The sequence below is a fragment of the Macaca mulatta genome, chromosome 8 (genome assembly GCF_049350105.2).
Source record: "Macaca mulatta isolate MMU2019108-1 chromosome 8, T2T-MMU8v2.0, whole genome shotgun sequence".
NCBI classification, from domain to species: domain Eukaryota; kingdom Metazoa; phylum Chordata; class Mammalia; order Primates; family Cercopithecidae; genus Macaca; species Macaca mulatta.
In genome coordinates, this window is record NC_133413.1 from 116814340 (window position 1) to 116835027 (window position 20688).

The window sequence follows — 20688 nt, forward strand, 5'->3', positions numbered from 1 at the left end:
TACATATTCCATTATGCCATATTTACATTTGTTTAATGCATTTAATTAAGAACCTTGTTAAAAATTTAACAAGACTTCCCCTTTCATGAAATTTGGAAATTGAAGGTAGCATTTAACAGGTTTCCTTGTCAACCACAATACTCATTTTTAGAATTGTTAGCCAGCAATTCAGTTACCCACACAGTTCTGCTTTCTAAGAATGTGAAAATGGAAGTCTCATCTTATGCAAGCCAGAAAACCTACTAGCAGTGTTCTAAACTTAGAACAAAAACGTGATGCCCTTCAAATCTTGGTTAGGAAGAGTGTTTGGTGAGGAGGGGGAGAAAGAAGGGGAATAACAGTGTCATTTTCTGTTTGTCTCTGGCCGTCTGGAGTTCAGTGCCATGTCCTTTGCTCATTCTAAGGAGAATATAAAAAGGCCAATGAGATGCTTTCATATTTTGTAGTGTTGGTAGAACATCATCAATTATAGTATCTATCCCTTTATCAAATATAAGCCATCCTATAAGCCAATATGAGACTTTAGATCAATTCTAAAATGGGCCAATGTAAAATATAAACAGTTTCTGGTGATAATCTGCTATGTGAATTGAAAGTAAACCATATTTATAAAATGTAAATAATTGTTAATAATGATAATAATTATTGCTCAGAACTAAAGAGCAGCTGGCTTTTTGTATAATTTAACACCTTTCCTCTAAATCTCTACTCCTCTGAAACTGCCTTCCCCCAAAATAACTTGCTTTATACCGAAACTCAAATTTAATTTTAAAATAAAATTTATAGGATCAACTATAGAATATTGACATTTTGTATGTCAGAAATGGTTGAATATTAGTGATTTCATAGGGTTCAACATAATACTGTGAGTGCGGTCTAAGTCGTGGTGTGTATAAGTGTGCTCTCCTGAAAAGCCATGCTAGTCCAAATAAACTTTGTTGCCTTGGTGATCTATGGCTTATTTATCTTCTTTGTTATGAATTGAAAAATAAAAATTATATACATTTATAGCGTGCAAAATGATGTTTTGAAATATGTATATGCTGTGCAATGGCTTAATCTAATTAACATATGCATCACCTCACATATTTATTTTTTGTTGTGACAATGCTTAAAACCTACTCTCAGAAATTTTCAAAATACAATACATGGGTATTTACTATGGTCACCCATGTTGTATAGTAGATCTCTTGAACTTATTTCTCCTGATAAAATTTTATATCTTTTGATCAACATTGTACTCATCTAAACTCCTTATACCCTTCTACTCTGCTTCTGAGTTGAACTATTTTAGATTCCATATAAGTCTCATCGTGTGGTATTTGTCTTTCTGTGCCTGGCTTATTTCATTTAACGTGTTCCAGGTTCATTCATGTTGCAAATGACAGGATTTTTTTTCAAGTTCAGTAGTATTCCATTGTGTATACATGCAACTTATTTCTTAAACTGTTTTTTTTTTTAATTAATCCTAATGCCTTCTTAGGTACATATAGTACTTCTGTAGCTTTTAACTCTAGTCTACAAACACCTAAGATAAGAATGGTGTTATTGGGAAGAACAAGGCATTAGGAAAAAGTAGATAAATCTATACAGTGTAAATCCATGTTTCCTCAAGTATATAATGCCACAGGTGATTTTTGGTTACTACTCCTTGAAGGATTCCATTCAGCTTGCTTAACTGTGAGATACAGCTTTCACCCTAATTTCCACAAAGCAGCTCAGAGCGATTCTTTTACCATGTGATGACTCCTTTGCTCAAATCCTCTCGTGGCCTCATTTAACAATCTTGAAGCTCTATATGATCTGGCTTCACTCACCTGCCCCCAGCACCATCTTGTTTGACTTCATCTCCAGCTTCTCACCCCCTCTTTTTCTCTGTTCCAGCCATTGTGGCCTCCCTGCTCCACTAACATAACATACAAGTCTATTTCCTGAACTGCTGCTCCCTCATAACTGCTCCCTCAGTTATGATCATGGCTCCTTCCTTCAATCTCTTCTCAAAAGTCCAATGGTCCATGAGCCCTACTTGGCTCTCCCATACATAGCAGTACAAATGCATACCTTCATTCCCTATGTCTTTTACTGTGCTTGATTTTAATCCACTGCATTTTTTTGCCACCTAATTTGTTATATATTGGCTTGTTTACTTATCACCTGTCTCCCTCCATAAGAATAAGGGCTCCAGGATGGCAATTGTTTTGCCTGTGTTGTTCACTGTGTATCCCTGGTGCCCAGAACAGTATGGGATGATGAGTAGCCATTCCAGGAATGAATGAACTGTTCATTTCAGCTCATGAGAAGTAGGGTGCTGGATAGGGAGTACAGTCATTCCCAGTGGAAAAAAAAGGGTTATTCATTAAATGTCACTCTACTCTGTCAGTTTTTAGGAGGCTGGAATGAAAAGTGCTTCAGTCTATTTTTATTGTCACCTTTTTGAGGCAAGTAGCCATTGGCACCATATATAATCTTCATTGTAAATGAATACAGTAGTACCCCCTTATCCACAGTTTTGTTTTCTGCAGTTTCAGTTACCTGCAATACAGTACAATATGATAGTTTAAGAGAGAGAAAGAGAGAGACCTCATTCATGTAACTTTTATTACAGTATATTGTTATAGTTGTTCTGTTATTGTTAATCTCTTACTGTGCCTAATTTATAAATTAAACTTTATCATAGTTATGCATGTATTGAAAAAAACATGGTATGTACTGTATAGGGCTTGTTACTATATGTGGTTTCAAGCATCTACTGGAAGTTTTGAAATATATTCCCTGCAGTTAAGAAGCGATTACCACAAGGTAAAAGTCAATTTCTCATGAAAATGTTTTATTGAAGTATAACATATACCCAGAAAAATCCAAAAATCATAGATGGTTAAATGTTCGCAAAGTAAATACATCCTGGTACCCAATGCCCAGATCAGGAAACAAAACATTACCAGAATCTCATAAACCCCTTCATGTTGTCATCAATGTAATAACTCCCCAGTGTTTAGCCTACCATTTTAATATCATAGATAGTACTGCTTGTGTTTGGACTTAATACACATAGAGTCATAGGGCATGTACTCTTTTATGTCTGGATTCTTTGCTCAAAACTATCTTTATGAAAATCATTCATGTTGCTGCTAATAGTCATAGTTCATGCATTTCCATTGCTGTATAAAATTCTATGCTACTGTTGATAGACATTTGAGATTTTTTTCAATTTTTGTGTATTACAAATCACGCTGAGATGAACATCCTTGAATGTATCTTTTGGTTAACACATAAAAATGCATGCCTTGAACTTCATTAGGTATTGCCAGACATTTTTCCAAAGTGGCCTTACCAATGTGCACCATCACCAGCAGGGCAGCAGAATTCCAATCACTTCTCATCACTGCACTTTGTATCGTGTCTTTTACATTTTAGCCACTGTGGTGGGTGTGCAATGAGTGCAATGTAGTTATAATTTGTATTCCTCAGGACTAGTGCTGTGGAACACTTTAAAATATATTTCTTGCCAATTTGAGTTACGTGAATCTATTTTCATGGATATTAAGATAATATAGGTCATATATGGATAAGGTAGAAATCATATAGGTCATAATTTAATGACTAAAATTTAGTAAACATTGCTTTCATTAATGACTCTTTTACTAATTGATAGATTGTATTCCCTTTACAAAGCTTTTGCTGTGGAAAATTCAGTTCAATAGACGCTAATTGTGGGTTAAGTATGAGTAACCCTCCATGCTGAATGGTGTGAGGCTACCAAGGTCCACGTCATGGGAAGCTTCTCAGATGTTATGTTGAAGCTATGTCTAACAAGCATGAACAGGGTCTGCAAGTAAGGCAGAAAAGGGAAGCCAGTGTACTAGAAAAACCTAAATAAAATTTGAAGGTGCGAAGAAGTATGAAACTTTTAGGAAATTGCAAGGGTTCAGGTGTGGTTATCAGAAATAATAAAGAAAATTGCCACCATCTTGTTTAGAGGGAATTAAGACTTGAAGAATGACACTTAACATTAGCCTCCAGAAGTACCAAGGGCCAATAGTAAATTGGACTTAGGGTTTAATTCCATTAGTTGTGTAGCTTGAAATGTTTGAAGTTAACTCAGCATCATTTACAATGATTTTTATGCCAAATGAAATATGCATGAGCAGGGAAATATTTCCTGGATAGCTTTTTGCTTTCTGTGTTAGGCCTTATGTCAGCTGTCTAAAATGTAGAAGTGAGCAACACATTTATTGTTATTGAGAATGCATAGTAAAATAACATGAATTCTATCATTTTTACAGCTGAGATGCTGTTATAGATTAAGCAGAAAAACCCTGGCAGCCTCTGGTTAAAAAGTAATGATTTTATTATTCTTTTTGGAGTTAACATTTATTTTTAACTAATGTTTCACTGTAGTATTAAAAAATTCCTTTCAGAACTAAATACTATAGTCAAATCCATTATTTTTGACACTGTATTTTAATTGGTTATTAGAAAAATTAACAGTTCTTTATCACATTATATTTTAATGAAATCTTTCAAAATGATTAGGCAGAAGATATTTTTCCTTCTAGTTTCAAAAATATTTGTAGAATTTTTCTTAAAATACTGTAGGGAATGTCTGTCATTTCTGAATAGATGTGGTTCTATCTCAAGGCTAAATATAACTCAATTGTTGAAAAAAATGTGATACACATGGAACATATGTGTATATAGAATCGGGATTCACAGCATGTGGTCTTCTTTACTCGTAGGCTGAAGAAAAAGTCCCAGTCAGTGGATATTAATGCTCCGGGGTTCAACCCTTTGGCTGCTGCAGGAAAGCAAACACCACAAGCCAGTAAGCCACCTGCACCCAAGACCCCCATCATTGAAGAAGAACAGAACAATGCAGCAAATACTCAGAAACATCCTTCCAGAAGGAGCGAACTGAAGAGGTTCTACACAATTGGTGAGCACCAGATGTTTTACACAAGTGAATAGATGAAATCTACCTAAATGGCATTGAGAATTTCTGGGTCTGTTTAGTTCAATGGCTCCTTGTTATAAAACATGTAAATCTTTCTGATGGTGTATTTGGACATTTTCTTATGTGGTCTGAACATAAAGATGGAAAACTACTGAAAAACTTTCAGCAAAGTTAAATAAAACAGGCTTCAGGACCTTCTATATCCTAACCTAAGGGAAGTAAATATACATATACATACATATACATACACACGTACTACATATGTGTAGAAAAACCTTCTTAGGTTTTTCAGTTTTTAACTTTGTGTGCTACTATTTTCATTTCAGTCATTGTTCAGCCAGTGCCTTTCTTGTTTTTTGGTTTTTGTTTTATTTCATTTTCCCTTCAGGCTCCCAGGTCTCTGAACCTGTTCTGTCGGGTTGTTGAGACTGTGGTTGATGTCAGCCTGTAACTAACAAAGCCAGTAAGAAAGTAAAGTTATTACATTCTGAGAGAGGACAGATTACACTGTGGGTCTATTTTGACCTTTCACCTTGCTTTACTTTGGAAAAATTGAATGGCATCCAGGCCCTTCATAGGGAAGAGTAATAGGATATGGCTTGGGTTTTGCAGGCATTACATTATTTCCCCCCAGATATAATAATATCCTGTAATTTTGTACTTTAACATTTAATCAGAGAGTTGTAGGCAATCAGTCCAAACAAATCAAATTACCAACTTTTGTGTACCATATTAGCCCAGCATGTCTTTGGCCTTGCTTTGTAATGAACAATAGCAGCTTTTAGTGTCTTAAATCTATCTGAGACAAAAGTTACTAAACATCTAATACATGGCAAAGAATGATGAGTAGGGGAGACAAATCCACCCAAAAAGAGAATGGCTGCTTTGGCCTTGCTTATTACTTCAATTTGGAGAGATTCGGTCACATCCAAAAGCGGTAATAGTAGAGACTGTGGCTTAATGGGTTAACCAGTGTTACATCAAAGAGGGCCTGTTTTCTTCAAAATTAACCATCCTCACCACCCCAATATGAGAATGTTTATTTTAAGATTATTTAAATCTTTTTCTTTGATATTTTAGTAGCCATTCCTAGAAATGATTATCAGGAGACCAGATTTCTAGTTCTAATTCCTATACCAATTTCCTGTGTGACTTTGTCAAGTCATTTTCCAATGTCTTTGGGTTAAATTCCTTCCTTCAAGCTGAAGAAATGCTTCCATGTAGGGCTAGCCTTATTTCAGAATTTGGCTGCTAAAACCATGCTTTCTCTTCCCACCATTTTATGTCCTCTTCTTATATATTCATTCTCAGGCTTCCTTTTTCCAGACGGTCAAGTCTCATTTTCTGAAAGGCAGCAAGCATGGTGTCAGTGAGATTGTCCATAGTCAGGTAATGAGAATTAATAAAAGTATAGACAAGCACATATTTCTATTTTTAAAACTTATGCTAGCACAGTTCTTCAAATCAATTGACTAGAAAAGCTCACAAAGTCTATATAACCCTGTCCAATTACCAATATCCTCTTCTCCTCTGCAACATGTCTGTCGCCTTCTATTGCTTTTCTAATTGGCTAAAAAGACATGGTTAGTATTTTTTCCCTCAGCAAATAAAGCTTATCCTACAAACTCAATGGTCCTTAAAAATTAGAAAAAAAAAAAAGGAGAGATACTAACCAACTTTGCCACCATGAATAATGGGCTAAGTCTAGAAAATAGAAGTCTCAAAAGGGGTGGATTGCAGAAAGATGAACAATGAGTTATTTTAAATAATACCACCACTTGTGAATTCTTCTCTATTGAATTGGTAACAGTTTGCTTCATAATCAATGTGAGTGGCATGTCTATTGTGTTAAAAGAGACCTCTGAACTGTTAAATATACTCTATATAACCCTTTTAGTAATTTGGACCTGGAAACATTACCTTCAAGGCTGACATATTAGCAACCATGTAATCACCTGTATTGAAAGTTCCCTTTACAAAACAAATGTACTTCAATGTCTCTTAGTAAAAGTATTAGTAATAAACAATAAAAATTTTCACTTTTTGATAATTTCATATGCCAGGGGAAATTTAAGCTCCTGGGTTCTATCCTCAATTCACCCTCACAACAGCTCAGACGGGTAGGTGTTACACCCTATTTTTATAGATGAGGATACAGCCATAGATCATTTAAAGATGGGGTCATGAGCTGTAGATAGCAGGCTCTGCAAATTAAATCTACCTTCTCTTGTGGCCTGTCAGAATCAGGCTTTCTCTGACTCTCAAAGTTGCCATCCCCTCTGTGCAACAATAAGCTGTAGTGCTGTTATTGTTGTTGTTGTTCTTCTTGTTGTTGTTGTTGTTGTCGTCGTTGTTGTTTGAGACGGAGTCTCCCTCAGTCGCCCAGGCTGGAGTTCAGTGGCGCGATCTCGGCTTACTGCAACCTCCCCCTTCCCGGTTTCAAGCGATTCTCCTTCCTCAGCCTCACGAGTAGCTGGGACTACAGGCGCCCGCCATCACGCCCTGCTATTTTTTTTGTATTTTTAGTAGAAACAGGGTTTCACTGCGTTAGCCAAGATGGTCTTGATCTCCTGACCTCTTGATCTGCCCGCCTCGGCCTCCCAAAGTGCTGGGATTACAGGCGTGAGCCACCACGCCCGGCCAGCTGGAGGAGATTTTATGGATAATATAGTGGAGTGATATTTTTACCACAAGTCCCAGAGAATCTCACTGAAGGAAGCCTTGCCAACGAACCCGTCTACAAACCGATATGCTCATTCATTGAAAGATACCTTTCAATATCTGTTTCGAGTTTACACTCCTGGAAAACTCTAGGAGCCCTCTTGTGGCCAAGTAAAGTACATTTAAATTTAGCAATGAAGTTTTATACTATAGTTACTACAGCCATACAAGCAATAATTTTAGGGCTTAAAGGATTTTCAAATAAAAAATAATAACTAGAAACATGTTGCAGCCATTGAAGTGTCTTTTAGTGGCTGCAGTGGCTTTTCTAGAATTATTTTCTTAGAAGTACAGTTACTCTTTAGTATTCAGGGAGTAGAGGGGATTGGTTCCAGAACCCTCACAGATACCAGAAATCTGCAATGCCCAAGTTCCTGATATAAAATAGCATAGTATATGCATATAACCTATGCACATCCATCTGTATACGGGAAATCATCTCTAGGTTACTTATAATATCTAATACAATGTAAAAGTTATATAAATAGTTGTTATACTGTATTTGTAGTCAGTATTGTTTTATATTGTGTTGTTACTGTTCATTGTTTTTGCTCTGGAATAGTTTGAATCAGTGGTTAGTTGAGTCCATAGATACAGAGCCTACAGATATGGAGGGATGGCTGTATAATAAAATTCCATTGATTTAGGATAAGTAGGGGAAAGCTAGTCACTATTGATGTGAAATAAATGAATCTTCAGATAAAAGGAAAGTAATCACCATGTCAGACTGTGGTTCAGGAAAGAGTATCTTCTGCCCTGCTTCCATCACTAACTGTGTAATCTGGCACAAGTTATTTACCATCATTTGACCTTAATTTTTACGTGTGTACAATGAAAGAGATAAACCAAATCATGTCTTTCAGAGTTGTTTTTCATCTTACTCTCTTTTTATTATCACAGCTGACCATAGAAAGTACTGTACAAGTGTTCTATTGCCATGAAACAAACTACCACAACGTTAGCAGTTTAAAATAACACCAATTTATGAACTCCCTGTTCTCTAGGTCAGTCCACACGGTATGACTGGGTTCTCTGCTCAGGCTGTCTCAAGGATAAAGTCAAGGTACTAGCTGGGCTGTGTTTTCATCTGGAGTTTCAACCAGGGGAAAAAATTGCTTCTAAGCTCATTCTTATTGTTGGCAGAATTCAGTCCCTTGCAGTTGTAGGGCTGAGCTACCCGTTTCCTTGCTGGCTGTTTACCAGGGACCACTCTCAGCTCCTAGGGGCTGCTTGCTTTTCTTGTCGTGTGGCCCCCTCCACCTTCGAGCAAAGAACTTCACATCAAGTCTCTTTCATTCGGATTCTCTGTCTCAACCAACAAAGAATATTCTCTGCTCTTAAAGAATTCATGTTATTGAGTCAGGATCACCCAGATTTTCTGTCTTAAGGTCCACACAACCTAATTGCGGGAATAAAGTCCGTCATAAATTCTAGACCCCGGAGTTATGCAGACGTGTACACCAGAGGGGTGGGAGATCTTGGTGATCATTTTAGAATTCTGCCTACCACATTTTACAGCACCGCCTGATATACACACATGCAAATACCAATATATCGCAGATGAAATTGCTTAAAAGCATTTCTATTACTATCTATTTTGATTACTTATAGAACAGAATATTCTATAGAATATGAAATAGAATGGAACATTCTATTTCATTTTTTAAATACAGTCTCAACTCACTAAATTTATTTCATAGTCCATTAATGGGCTATGACCTGAAGTTTGAAAAATCACTGGACTTGATATTTGAAATCCTTCAGATACTTAAACTTCTATTATTCTTTTAAAAATAGAATTGTTAATTAGAGCTAGAATAAAAAACATTAACTTAGTGGAGTAGCACTAATAGGTAAATAGAAGAAAATGGAGTGGAATTTTTTACTACTCCAATTATTGTTTGTGTTAGATAAAACCATTTGAGTTTGACAGGGTGCATAAGAATCATATCCTTCAAAACCACAGCCCCTACTTAAAGATAGATAATGAAGCCAAATAGTAGACTCAGATATTTGTGATAATCATTTTATTTCACTACCCTTAATTCAAAGAACTACATATAAGGACTTCTGAAAAATATTGTAAATTAAGCATGGAGGTAGTAAAGAAAACTGTGCACACAGGAGCCAAGCATGTACCATTGCTCCCTAAGGCATACGGTTCTATGTGATATTGATTCCTCACTTCAGGGAACTGGAGCTGGAATTCATATATCTCGGTCCAGCTTCTGCGACTATTAGTAAAAGCTCCTGATGTCTTTCTATACGGAGGATTTTCGCTGGACAGTTAGGAAATAGGACCACTCTTGAATGAATATCCCCACAACGGGAATCATTCAGTGAAACACCGAACACTGATTAGTCCCTGATCAATCCCTGCTGTGTGAAGGCCTCATGGAAGATGCTGCTCAAAATAGAAAGAAAAATGAAACAGAGAGCCCTGCTTTCAAGGCAGCCATCCTATGTGTTGGAGAAGAGTGTGCCTGGTTGAAATGAGCACACTGGTAAGCAAAATAGACAACACGGAATGCCCTAAATGCCATGGACGTGGGGGAGAGGGTGGTGTGTAAGGAATGAGGGAGGGGGCAGCAGGAGCCAAGGGAGAGTCAGAGTGCCCTGGAATCCACAAAAGGAGAAATCTCCTCAGATTGTGTAGATGCTGGGAGGCCCTTTATGGGCTCCATAGAGCAAGACACCCTCAGCACTCTCCTCTGTTTTTGCGTATGAGCTCCCCCGGCATCTGCACTTCCCTGTGCCTCCTGTTTTCTTGTGTTGGCATGTCTGTCTCCATACTGCTTTTCAGTTCTTAGGAGGAGGGAATGGTGCCTGCAATCTCATTAATCCCAGCATTTAGTGCAGTGTGAGGCACACAGTTAAGTGCCAAATAACTGTGGAGGGCAGAGAGGATAGTTAGAAAGGGTTATGAATCTTGTCCTTTGAAGTGGAGGAGGAGAGGATGGAATCTACTCAGAATTCAGTTGGAGGACGAATTTAACATTTACTGTGTGCCAGGATCTTTAAGCAATTTTTACACATTATCTCACTATACAAAGCTCAGTGACACAGGGTTATGACCTCACTTTCATGAAAATCAGAAGTCCAGAGAGGTTAGGAGATTTGTCTAAGGTCACAGCTTCCCCAAATAGCCTAGATAGGATCCAGACCCAGTTTAATGTAATTGCAGAGCAAAGGCTCTTAAACACCACAACATGCTATCTGTTTATCCTCCACCGTAAGTATACAGCTAAAAGATTCTTCTATCTATAGGCCATTAGAGAAGGATTGGAATATCTGGTGTAGAAAACAATGAGTAAGATAATTACAACCTTTATGTTTATTTTTTTAAAGTCCTCTTTTATGACTTATGCCACGTAAATGCTCTCTGCAACTTAGTAGAGAAGCCAGAAAAGCTTTCAGTTTAGCCTTTCCTCAGCAGGGCTCCTGAATAGGGGGTCCCACAGGGGGGCTCCTTGGCTAACAGGTGTTTGAATAATACCTCTGGAACTTTCCTTCAGTTGAAATCTCTCCCTCTCAGGTTCTCACCTTGTCATGGGAATTGACAGTCTATTTGTCCCTTTTAATCTTGTTTGTCTTCATGGATCAACCTCTCCCTTTTATCCTATCTAAACTAATCTCACTGTAACACCTTCTTGTAAGACACAGTCTGTGATTAATCATCCAATGTTCTTTACCCAGCCATTTATAGTCATTTAGATTCAGATAAATGAATTAAATAAATATGTATTGAATGCCTACTATGTTCCAGGCTACGTTCAAAGTCCTGTGAATAAACGATTAAACTAAACTAAGGCCAACCCTCAGGTGCTTATATTCTAGTGGGGAAGGCAGGCAATAAATATACAATCAGGTATTTAACACACTGTCAAGTAATGATACGTTTTTAAAGAAGAATAAAATAGATTGAGAGAGGTAATATGTTATGCGTGTAAAATATGTTTAAATCTTATACAATTTTTATGAACATTCTAGATGATGAATTGTCTCAGCACTAACTGGGAAATCAATTGGCTGGATTCGATTACAGGACATTAGATACATAAATAATAGATTTTTCAGAGTTGTTTTCTACCTTCCTTGGAATCAGATTAGCTTATGAAAAGACTAATGGAATTGATATTTGCAGCATGAAGGAGAAAATGATTAAGGGGAAATTTATTGACCCTCATGCTTCCCCACATTGTTTTCAAGAGGAGGTATCCAGATGTTCATTTCTACCAATAATAAACAAGGAATGTGGATTAAGCTATAATTTAGCATGTTGAAATTAAGTATCAGGGAAAATGTAACAAGTTTTAGTATATACAGAGAAGCTGGGTTGTTTTGTTTTGTTTTGTTTTGTTTTGTTTTGTTTTTGAGACGGAGTCTCGCTCTGTCACCCAGGCTGGAGTGCAGTGGAGCGATCTCAGCTCACTGCAACCTCCACCTCCCGGGTTCACACCATTCTTCTGCCTCAGCCTCCCAAGTAGTTGGGACTACAGGTGCCCGCCACCATGCCTGGCTAATGTTTTTGTATTTTTAGTACAGACGGAGTTTCACTGTGTTAGCCAGGATGGTCTCAATCTCCTGACTTCTTGATCTGCCTGCCTCAGCCTCCCAAAGTGCTGGGATTATAGGCGTGAGCCACTGCGCCCAGCCTGGTTTTTAAAAATGTATAGCTATTGTCTCTTCAGAGTGGTTTAGGATTCAACTTGCCAGAGGGAAAGAGAAAATTAGCACTCAAAGATCCTAAATTATTTTGATCAAGGCCATGAAAGCTGTGTAGTCATTCAGTGGGTGTTTATTGAGCTCCTTCTTTTGCTCAGGAAGGCAGGTGAATCAATGATGAGGAACTTGGCCTTGAGAATCTAAAGTCTAAGTTGGACCTTTATATTCCTCCTGCTAGTTATGAGACCATAAACAAAGTAATTAGAATCTCAAATCTTAGTATCCCTCCTTATAAAAGGAAATAAAACTGTTCCTTACTGAAAGTGCTGTGGTGAGGTATAAGTGAGGTAATGTATTTAAAGTACTTACATTAGTGCCTAGAACTTGCAAGTTCTCAGTAAATATTAGTGAGCTTGTTGTGGTTGTGAATTAAGGATAGAGTATGAATGAAGCACCATGGTACCTGCTCTAATGGAACTTATATGAATCAAGCCTCTTGTCTTGACCTTTGTGGATCTGATCAAATCATCCCCTGTTTAAAACCCGGCAGTGGTTTCCCACTCTCCACAAAATAAGGTTGTTACTCTAGACCTTTCAAACTGCGCTTACCTTTCATCAGCTTTATTGCAGACCTCAGCCCTACACTCCAGCCAAGCTAAAAACTGTGTGTGGTTTCCCAAAGTTGTAATTCTGTGTGCTGTATCATGGCTTTTCCTTCTGCCTAGAATAGTGATACCTCCACCTCTTTTAGCCTTCTGATTAACTACCCATTTGCCAGGATTCAATCCAAACATCCTTTACACCTGGCCACAACTTCTCTAAATCTGATTAATATGAATACATCTCAAGCATTTTAATATTACAGATTGTCCGTCTTTTAGGTGACTAACATATTGGATTTAATAAATTTAATAAATGCTTATAACGTTTCTATAGAGTGAGTGGATTTAAGTCTCTGAAAGTTGAATGACTTATTCATGGTCATACTGTAAATAGTGTCAAAGCCAAGGGAAGAATCTAAGTAAACTGGCCAGTAGTAAAGAGCCCATCCTTTACATTTATTTTCAGGTCAAATTGTCTTTTCAAAAACAAAAATGAAATTAGACGGTTGATGGAGATCTCACTGAGTGGTTCCCCAAGTGCTAGTCTATACCATTGATGGTATAGATCCAATAGAAAAAGATAGAAAAAGATCCAATAATAAAATAACAGTAGTTTTTCATAAGACTATACTTAGTTAAAGTGACTGTCTTTTCCCTTTTCTCTTTCTTTCGTTCTTCCTCCTTTGTCCCCTCCCTCTTTCTTTCTCCCTTCTGCTCTTTCTTCCACCCTCTTTCTTCCCTTTTTCCTTCTTTCCTTCTCTCCTTGTGTTAAAATGAATGGTCTTTTGTGAAATGACTGCTTAGTATATGGTATCAGTTTGGGGTTTTTGTTTAAGTCTGTTCTTTTAAAATTCTTTTACTTGTCAAAATATTAAGTTGGGAAATAGTCCCTAAAATATTCTCTTGAAATTGTGATGGTCTGTAAAATTGCAAATTCTAAAATCCAATGCAATGATCTTGTCTTTTGCCCTGCTTGCAGGATAGAATACCTTCAACATTCCAAGCTTAATGATGCACAGTTAAATACAAATTTGTATCTTACTAACCCCAGGCTGCTTACATATTGAAAAGAGAGCCTATAGAACTAGGGGTTCCCTGGGAATTCTTCTCAGTAGTAGGCAAAATTAAAACAGTAATAACTAGTTTAGAAGCTCTAAAGAGAAAAGCAAGACACATATTTAACTGCTTTTTAATTGCAGCACAGCAGACACTTTAAAATATCATCACATAACTTGTACGCCTCTCATTTAATAAAAAAGATAACTCTAAAGTAAAAATACTGTAACAGGAGGTTAAAAAATAAAAGGAAAAAACCAATCTTGCTAGAGGTGGCACACTCTGCAGTGTGAAACTAGGTCACCATTGACCTGGAACCTTCTCTCCAAGCTGGAAGGTTCTTCATGGAGAAGCCGGAGTCTCTGCGATTTGATCAACAAAACTATCTTGGCATGCAGGTCACTGTCTATAAGCACAGAAACTAAAACAGATAGCTGCTCTGAGGGTTCTAATTAAATTAAATTCTTGAGAACTACGACTTTGTTTTGAATTGAAATTTGTTTTGACAGTTTGATGACTTTTTACATTTTCTGGGTCACAAAAATGTTTAGGGAAAATTATTTCATTGCTGAGGTTTCTTGTTACACATGGAAGCCAAAAGTCCCTAAATGGACCTGGGCATTTCACAGATTTTGAAGAGTGGTTCAAAGTTTGTATAAGTACCCAATATGTAGTTTTTTATTAAGATAGTGGAATTTGAGGACATCAAGATTTCAAGTTTAATTTTTTGGTTCATTTGTGTATTAATCAGACCGTGGGATTCAATACATGTTTATGACAGTCTACATCTCCATGTGCATATTTGTTGGAGGGATATTTGATTGGGATTTTATTTTACAACATTTTTCATTTATTTCATTTAATATCTACTTTAAAACATAAGATTAAGGAAATCCCACAGGCTTAAACTACTTTCAACTCTAAAATTAATATGAAAGCTTTATTTCTTTCAAGAGAAATTAGATTTTTTTTAACCAATCATTTATGTAACTTTAAACTTTACCAAGCAACTGGAGGTATACTCAGAACGAGAAAAAATGTGTTTGCTTGATATCCCTATAGATTTGTAGTGTCTATAATTTGTTAAATAAACTTACCAATTCTAGTTTTATAGCATTAGCACCTTATTTTATAGACTTGCCTTATTCTTTTTTTGCCCTGCTTGTGTGATTGTTCTCTGTCAGAAGGAATCAACCCAGAATCAAGAAATACAGCTTCATCATGGCCATGATAAATGGATTAAGAAATGTCAGTAACATCGAGGTTTCCTTGAGCAAATGGTTTCGGTATTACATTTGAGCTGCAGCATAATAGTCTTTTTTTTTTTTTTTTTATACTTTGAGTTCTAGGGTACATGTGCATAATGTGCAGGTTTGTTACATATGTATACTTGTGCCATGTTGGTGTGCTGCAGCCATCAACTCGTCAGCACCCATCAACTCATCATTTACATCAGGTATAACTCCCAATGCAATCCCTCCCCCCTCCCCCCTCCCCATGATAGGCCCCGGTGTGTGATGTTCCCCTTCCCGAGTCCAAGTGATCTCATTGTTCAGTTCCCACCCATGAGTGAGAACATGCGGTGTTTGGTTTTCTGTTCTTGTGATAGTTTGCTAAGAATGATGGTTTCCAGCTGCATCCATGTCCCTACAAAGGACACAAACTCATCCTTTTTTATGGCTGCATAGTATTCCATGGTGTATATGTGCCACATTTTCTTAATGCAGTCTGTCACTGATGGACATTTGGGTTGATTCCAAGTCTTTGCTATTGTGAATAGTGCCGCAATAAACATACGTGTGCATGTGTCTTTATAGCAGCATGATTTATAATCCTTTGGGTATATACCTTAAACAACGTATTAAAAAACAAATTATATCTGTCAATTTATTTAATGATTTCTAAACTGCCCAATTAAACCTATACTGGTTTAATTCATGGAATAATTAAAATGGACATTGTTCATGGTTGAGAAATAAGCATGATCCTGTTTGAAATTTCCTAAATCCCTATTAAAATTAGTCTTTCACTGCTTTTAGCAAATAAAACTTGCCCTTTTAACCTGCTAACACCACCATGAACTTCCCATTTCACTGAATAATGATGAGGGGAATAAAATGAGAAATTATTAAGCAAGATCTACTCTATTTTAAATATTTATAGATCGAATTAATGGTGATTTGAATAGTGAAGTAATATGTCTACTTTTCCCAATGTTTTCATTTTTTTAAGAGTAGGAATTTAAAGAACTTCTAGGAACTTGCTCACGTTCAGAAATGAAACTATTGGTATCTCTTGATTTTTTAAAATTTGCTTTTCTTCCCACTTTGTACCTAAGGATATATGTTTTCTTAGTTTTTTTTTTTTTTTCTTCTTTTATGAGATGGAGTCTCAGTGTCATCCAAGTTGGAGAGCAGTGGTACAATCATAGCTCACTACAGCCTTGAATTCCTGGGCGCAAGTGAGCCTTCTGCCTCCGGAGTAGCTGGGATTACAGGTGTGCATAACCATACCGAGTCCGGATATTTCTTTACATGTAAAAATACTACAGGATTTATGCTTGTCAATGAAATTTTGAGCATGTTCACAGTTATGACTGAAAGAATATTACTTATGAGAATGGAAAAACAGGTAAAAACCAGACACAATTGGGGGGAAAAGCTTCTATTGCTGTTTCTACCAAAGATTTGAAACTACTTTTACTATAGTTAAAAGCTGTGAATCCAACTGAAGATTATAAATGTTACACTGACCATTCATGATACATTCCCTATGTATTATGTGTACGTCTACATACAAGCAAGTTATTAGTAAACAGCTTTAAAATTCACTAACTCAAATTTTGTGATCATCTGAACCAACTGAGATAAAAAGTCTTTGTATTAGTACAATATGAAAAAAATATATTATATGTGGGTTTATAACTGAAACATGATTTCAGGACACAGAAGATATTAGGTTCAGCAATTTAGCTTAGATAACTGCTTTTTGGTAGGGAAAAATATGTACTAAGAGAAATTAATATGCTGGTTTTAAAGTAAGGTTATCTATTCATTAGTTTATTTTATGTTACCTCATATATGTTTGAAAATAATAAAGTGAAATTCCTCCAAAATATTACATGAACAAGTTTAGTTAATTTAGATTGGTATCTTTTGAGGAAGAAAACCCATGTGTCCTTAATCATGACCAACAAATCTTAGCATTCTGTTTCCTCCATTCTGTTTGATCATTAATTTGGTAAGTCTCTTTCATAAATTTGAATCTTCTGTCTTATAGAAAAAGACTAATATGCTTTATAGAAAAAAAACTAATATGCATTGGATTTAAATGAACTCTGTTAACTAATGCAATATAAACTCTCTTAATGAATGAATTATTATATCTATAAACCCTCTTCATATGGAAAACACTATGCATTATGCATATAGAGGCAGTCCAACCCAGTATACAAATCAGTAAGACTTTTAACAGTGTTTGCCTCCCTGCTGCATTTCAGTGTTTTCTGTTTGCTAGGATTTGTACTCAAAGATCCTTGGAGGTTATTGTGTTGCTTAAATTTTCATACATGTTGATAGAAAGGGCATCTATATCCTCTCATAGTTCTCTGAGCTAGAGGAGGCAAAAATTATCTTTGATAACACATTGTAGATAAAATATCATAGGTGCCCGCAGAGAGTCAAACCTTGTGAATCTGATTTATTGAGTGTCTTATAGGCCAATTCAATAGAATTTCTTTTCCAGTTAGATAGATTCCGTTTTGAAGTCTTTTTCAAGTACTATTTCAAGTGAGGCAGGATGTGGCAAAATCAGCACAATAATATTTACTCTAAGTAAAGGAAAACAGGTATGTGGTTTGCTGTTTGGGGTACAGAGCTTTTACTTCCTGCTTTAAGTAATTCTCTCAAGTTACAGATCTTTTTGTGATATGAAAAACACTCTTGTAAATAAATGTATAGTGAGTGGGATGGAATGGGGATAGCTGAAAAGATAAGGAAAAGGGGAATATAAATAACAAACGGGGAATATAAATAATAATTCTCTCTCTCCATGCTGTCATCTTTCTTTTTCACCTCCACCCCTATATAAGCCTACGTAAACCTCAATTCAGTGGACAATTTTAAGAATGCTTACTCATTCATTTAAAAACATGATTGAATGCCTACATTATCAACTACCAATAGTTGGGAACAAGGCTTGAGAGAGAGGAGAGGGAGTCTTGTGTGCTACACCATGGAATTTGGGCTTATTCTTGGCATCTTGGGAACTTGTGAAGGGCTTTGCCTAAGGCAGTGTCTTGATGAGATTGCTTTATAGAGAGATATTTCTAGCATCACATGGAGAATGGTTGGGAACTTATGTGCCTACAAAGAGAAGAATCTTTTAGCCATATAGTGTAGGGGCTAAAAAGATAGCATGTTGTGTTATTTAAGAGCCCTTGGCTCTGGAATTACATACAACTGGATTTGGATCTTACCTCTGCTATTCTGGGCAGCTCCGTGACCTTGGACAAGTCACTTAATCTCTCTGGACTTCCGATTTTCATGAAATTAAGGATATTACCTGGTATTACTCAGATTTGTAATATGAGACAATGTATATAAATTGCTTAAATGATCCTGTCACACAGTAAGCACACAATAAATGTTAGTTAAAAAGCAAATTATCACAATAAAAATAAGGAGGAGTAACAAGAACCAAAACTAAGAGGCAACAGGACCAGCAAAAGATTCCAGACAGATGAAGTATATAAATCTAGACGAATTCATGACCAGCTAGAAATAAGTAAGAGGAAGATTTTCTAGTCAATGCTATGATTTCAGGCTTTAAATATTTGAAGCCATAGAAGCTAACCTTTTCAATTAAAAAGCTATATCCTCTTTCATGAACAAAATAAGTATCTCTCTGGGCCAGAAAAAGGATAAAATGCATAACAATAAATGAGTGTTGAAGCCATAGGCCTTTTGCATTAATATACATTGAATTTAAAAGAACCTTATTATAAATATCAGAAACATCATGCATTGAGCATATGGAGGACAGCCTGTCAGGCACAGTGTTGATACATTGCTGTTAATTAAATCCATTCTTCATTCATATTTCCTTACTTTTTACCTGACATCTAGGATCCTATCCAGGGCACTACATTATATTTAGTTGTCACATCTTGGGTTTTTCTCAGCTGTGACAGTTTATGGTGTCCTTTTCCTTGTTACGATGCTAGAGTTGAGCTCTTGGCTGCCCCTGACTATTTCTGGACCAGAGCCCTAAAGGGATAGGAAGAGCCTAATAGGAAAGGAAGTTGAGAACCAATGATCAGAGACATAGAAGGCAATGTTTGTTGTTTCCTCCAGCTCTATAATCCAATACATTTGTTAATTCTTAGCCTCTGCTAGTAATTAGGAAAACAAATGAAACTATGTCATTCATGTGATGAAAAGTACAAAAGAAGAAGATTAGGATGGGACCTTGACATCCTGGAATTAGAGAATAAAGGTGTTTACGAAAGCTATGTTGAGAGTGGTAGCGGGAGACTCTTTATTCAAGGAGAGAGAGGGAGCAGCACATAGCTTTGGCATTTATTAGTTTTTGCACTTAGTGTAAATCATACTTAGGATTCATTCTGTGTAAACACCTATGTATCGCAGAGTCATACCACATCACACGGCCTGAGACCTTTCTCCTATATTATTTTGGGACTTGTAGAAGACTTGAAGGCAAGGCAGCAGAGAGTGAATGACTCAGGACTTGAAGGCAGTTTTATGACATGCTACCTGAACAGGGCAGCGGTTTGAGTTTACCTTTTTTTTTTTTTTTTTTCTGAGATGGAGTTTCTGTCTCCTTGCCCAGGCTGGAGTGCAATGGCGCATCTTGGCTCGCCACAAACCTCTGCCCCCTGGGTTCAAGCAAATCTCCTGCCTCTGCCTCCCAAGTAGCTGGAATTACAAGCATATGCCACCACGATTGACTAATTTTGAATTTTTTTTAGTACAGGCAGGGTTTTTCCATGTTGGTCAGTCTGGTCTTGCACTCCTAACGTCAGGTGATCTGCCTGCCTCAGCCTCCCAAAGTGTTGGGATCACAGGTGTGAGCCACCGCACCCAGCCGGGTTTACCTTTTATCAGCGGGACTCAGAGGGGAAAGCTCTAAAGTCTGAAATATATTCCAAAGAATTGCATTCCAAATTTTAATGTGCATTGGGGATCTCACAAAAATACAGATGCTGACTCAGTAGATCTGGGGTGGGGCCTACAATTTTTTCTGCATTTGTAACGAGATTCTAGATGATACTGATGCTGATGCTGCCAATCCTGGGTAGCAAGACTAATTTAAAGAGCCTGAAGGCTTTCATCATCGAACAACACATATAAATCCTTTTCACTGTTTGATCCCAAGTTATCATCCTGAATCAAGAATTTATTTATCTTAACATGTGTGTTCCTTTCCCAGAACAAACTACCCAGTTCCCAGCCCTTAACACCTATAAGAAACCTTTAGAATAAGAAAAAGAATATGGATATTATTACAGAGACATCTCCGTAGCTTTTATACTATAAAAGACACAAATGGCCATAGAGTAGTAATAGATAAATTTGTTTTACTAAAATTAGAGCATTTGAGACATGTTAGCAGTTGGCTGTGACAGTTTAGTGTAGTGCAGAGCAGTGAAAATAACACAGGTTCAGATGTACA

At 36.7% G+C, this 20688-nt stretch overlaps 1 protein-coding gene across 2 annotated transcripts in view; it reads left to right on the forward strand.

The window, feature by feature from the left end:
• OXR1 (oxidation resistance 1) overlaps positions 1–20688 on the forward strand; it is a 469361-nt gene that overhangs the window by 230549 nt on the left and 218124 nt on the right. For both annotated transcript variants that reach the window (XM_015145857.3, XM_015145860.3), the window contains exon 3: positions 4737–4933. In XM_015145857.3, the coding sequence (XP_015001343.2) occupies positions 4737–4933 (197 nt within the window). The remainder of the gene's footprint in view (positions 1–4736; positions 4934–20688) is intronic.